Source organism: Penaeus japonicus, unplaced genomic scaffold, assembly GCF_977035675.1.
Source record: "Penaeus japonicus unplaced genomic scaffold, GWHDUDI00000001_assembly GWHDUDI00000030, whole genome shotgun sequence".
Classification (NCBI taxonomy): Eukaryota; Metazoa; Arthropoda; class Malacostraca; order Decapoda; family Penaeidae; genus Penaeus; species Penaeus japonicus.
In genome coordinates, this window is record NW_028234432.1 from 16738199 (window position 1) to 16741240 (window position 3042).

The following is a 3042-nucleotide window of genomic DNA, read 5'->3' on the forward strand; positions in this document are numbered from 1 at the left end:
GGGGAGAAGGGGAAGAGGGAAGGGAAGGGGAGGAGGCCTGGGGGGGGGGAGAAGAGGAGGAGGCGAGAGGGAAGGGAAGGGGAGGAGGCAGCAGGACAGGGTCCGGGTGGAGGGCGATGGGAGGAAAAAAAAAATAAAATAGGGAAAAAAAAAAAAAAAAAAAAAAAGGGAAAAAAAAAAAAAAAAAAAGGGACAAAAAAAAAAGAAAAAAAAAAAATAAAACAAAAATAAAAGGGAAAAAAAAAAAAAAAAAAAAAAAAATGGGAAAAAAAGGGAAGGGGGGAGGCGAGGGGGGAGAGAAGGGGAGGAGGCGAGAGGGAAGGGAAGGGGAGGAGGCGAGGGGGGAGGAAAGGGGAGGAGGCGAGGGGGGAGAGAAGGGGAGGAGGCGAGAGGGAAGGGAAGGGGAGGAGGCGAGGGGGAAGGGAAGGGGAGGAGGCGGGGGGGGAGAGAAGGGGAGGAGGCGAGAGGGAAGGGAAGGGGAGGAGGCGAGGGGGGAGGAGAGGGGAGGGGGAGAGGGGGGAGAGAAGGGGAGGAGGCGAGAGGGAAGGGAAGGGGAGGAGGCGAGGGGGAAGGGAAGGGGAGGAGGCGAGGGGGGAGGGAAGGGGAGGAGGCGAGAGGGGAGGGAAGGGGAGGAGGCGAGGGGGAAGGGAAGGGGAGGAGGCGGGGGGGGGGGGGAAGGGGAGGGGGCGAGAGGGTAACACGGGGAAGAGGGAGGAGAGGCGAAGGGGGGAAAGGGAAGGGGAGGAGGCGGGGGGGGAGAGTAGAGAAGGGGAGAGAGAAGAAGCGGGTGGAGGAGGCGGAAGAGGGAGGGAAGGGAGGAGGCGAGGGGGGGGAGGAAAAAGGGGAGGAGGCGAGGGCCGAGGGGGAGGAAATTGGAGATGATAGGGGAGGAGGCGAGAGGGAAGGGAAGGGGAGGAGGCGAGGGGGAAGGGAAGGGGAGGAGGCCGGGGGGGGGGAGAGAGAGAAGGGGAGGAGGCGAGAGGGAAGGGAAGGGGAGGAGGCGAGGGGGAAGGGAAGGGGAGGAGGCCGGGGGGGGAGAGAGAAGGGGAGGAGGCGAGAGGGAAGGGAAGGGGAGGAGGTGAGGGAGAAGGGAAAGGGGGAGGAGAGGTAACACAGCGAGGGGGAGGAGATCAAAGAGGGTCGACTGAGCGAGCGCCTCTGACTGAGGCCGAGTCTTTCCTAGGTCACTCTCAGCCGCCGATCTCACTCTCAGGTCGCCAGGCCGAGTGGACGGACCCCCCGGGGCAGTAGTAACGCAGTAAGGTAATAGTCCGTAGCTCTCGGCTCGTGGGCGGCCCCCCCCCACCACCCGAACGGGACGATCGATCCCCCCCACCCCTCATAGCCCGAGTTTGGTTTTCCGCGGTGCCACTCCGACACTTCGCCTTCACGGATCTTCTGGAAAATTGATCTCCTTTCGAGTATCCTTCTGGAAAAGAGGTTGAGGGAGACCTATCCTAAGTGTATTCTTGGTGTTTGTATTGATCGCAAGGAAGGACTTCGATTCCAGAAGATGATGCAAACACACACGTAGGCATTTCGTGGGAATTGTGTACTCGGCAGCAAGTGGAGAAATCTTTCAGTGACGAAAGCTGGTAAAAGAACCACGATGTTGGCTAAAAGTTATGCTATACAGATGCTGCTGTGTGTTGTGGGTGAGTACAATGGTTAATAAGTATACAATGCTTGTTATATATGTTTTGTAGCTCCGTCGGTTCTAATAATGATAAATGCTTTATTTATTATATATCTAAGAGTTATGATGATTGCAGTGTTAACGTGGGATTGAAACTACGGAACATATAAATCAGAAAGAGAAAAAAATATGTTGTTCATATACATTTGATAGTTAATGGCGATAATAATGATGATTATAATGATAGATGACATGAACGCTGATAATACACTAAGGTCCAATCATCTTCAAAGTCTATCTCAATTAGTCTTAACAAAGTAAAGCGCAAATACGGTTGAAATTCAAATTACTGAATCAAATATTCATAGATTTTTTTTCGCATATCTCTTCCTTGATCCCAAAAGTGAAAACATTTTCTAGTCGAGTATTTCTTTCTATAAATCATTAACGTCTCCATAACTTTCGGTTTGTGTCGATCTCTTGATTTTTATTTCTTCTAACCTTAATCTTGCTTCTTCGGCCGAGCATTCTAAGACAATGCAGTGAGGTTCCATGACAGAGCCTCTCGATATGTTATAGGGAATTTGCATTTTTTCCTTATAGGGATAATTTCAGTCCATCTTAATTTTGCATTTAGTCTTAAAAAACAACAACGTTTTATTGGGAATTTCCTTTACCCAGTTGATTTGCACAGTGCGTCTATAAAATATATTGCATTGATCATATTTTTAGGAAATTTCCAACACTCAGAATTGTGATTACCCGTAGAATAAAGATATTTAGTATATTGATTTATAATGTCCATATTCTTTTTTCTTCCTTTATTTTTAGGACTATTTCACATGTCCAGTTTAATGTTATCCAACTCCCCAAAATATTTAAACTCTTTCACTTACGTAACATTTCCATGCCTTCCTTCTCGAAAATCATAGATATAGTCTTGCACTGACTTCCATCCCTTGGGAGTTAGCATTAGTGGTATGGCATTGATATCATATGCAATAGGTTTTCTAATTTTTCGTAGAATTTTCATTGAGTAAGGTATTGTGGATCAACGTATATGTCCATTAATATGTCACCGTTAAACTATATTCCTGATTTATTTATCCTGATAAAGAAGAGTGTCGATAACTGAGGCTGTCGTGATTATCTGCAGGGAGGATGATATAGATAATTACAAATTTAGAATAACGACAATTAAGTCGAACAGATGAAAATAGTCACAGTAAATTAAAAAAAAGCGAAATGGAAATCTAAAACCGAGTATGGAAGCCGAGCCAAAATACTATTTCAAGTTGTCACAGACGAAGGAAAAGTTCCCAGTGAACCCTCTGGTTACACAGATGAAATCACAGGTTTCGAAACCAAACGGAAATTCGTCTCGGAACGGAGGGTCGAAACTTCAT

At 47.5% G+C, this 3042-nt stretch overlaps 1 protein-coding gene across 1 annotated transcript in view; it reads left to right on the top strand.

The window, feature by feature from the left end:
* The first annotated feature begins 1348 nt into the window (after positions 1 to 1348).
* Positions 1349 to 3042, top strand: part of LOC122242220 (cubilin) — an 18509-nt gene continuing 16815 nt past the window's right edge. Inside the window, exon 1 of the mRNA XM_042999472.2 lies at positions 1349 to 1655. Coding sequence (XP_042855406.2) covers positions 1610 to 1655 — 46 coding nt within the window. The 5' untranslated portion in view covers positions 1349 to 1609. The remainder of the gene's footprint in view (positions 1656 to 3042) is intronic.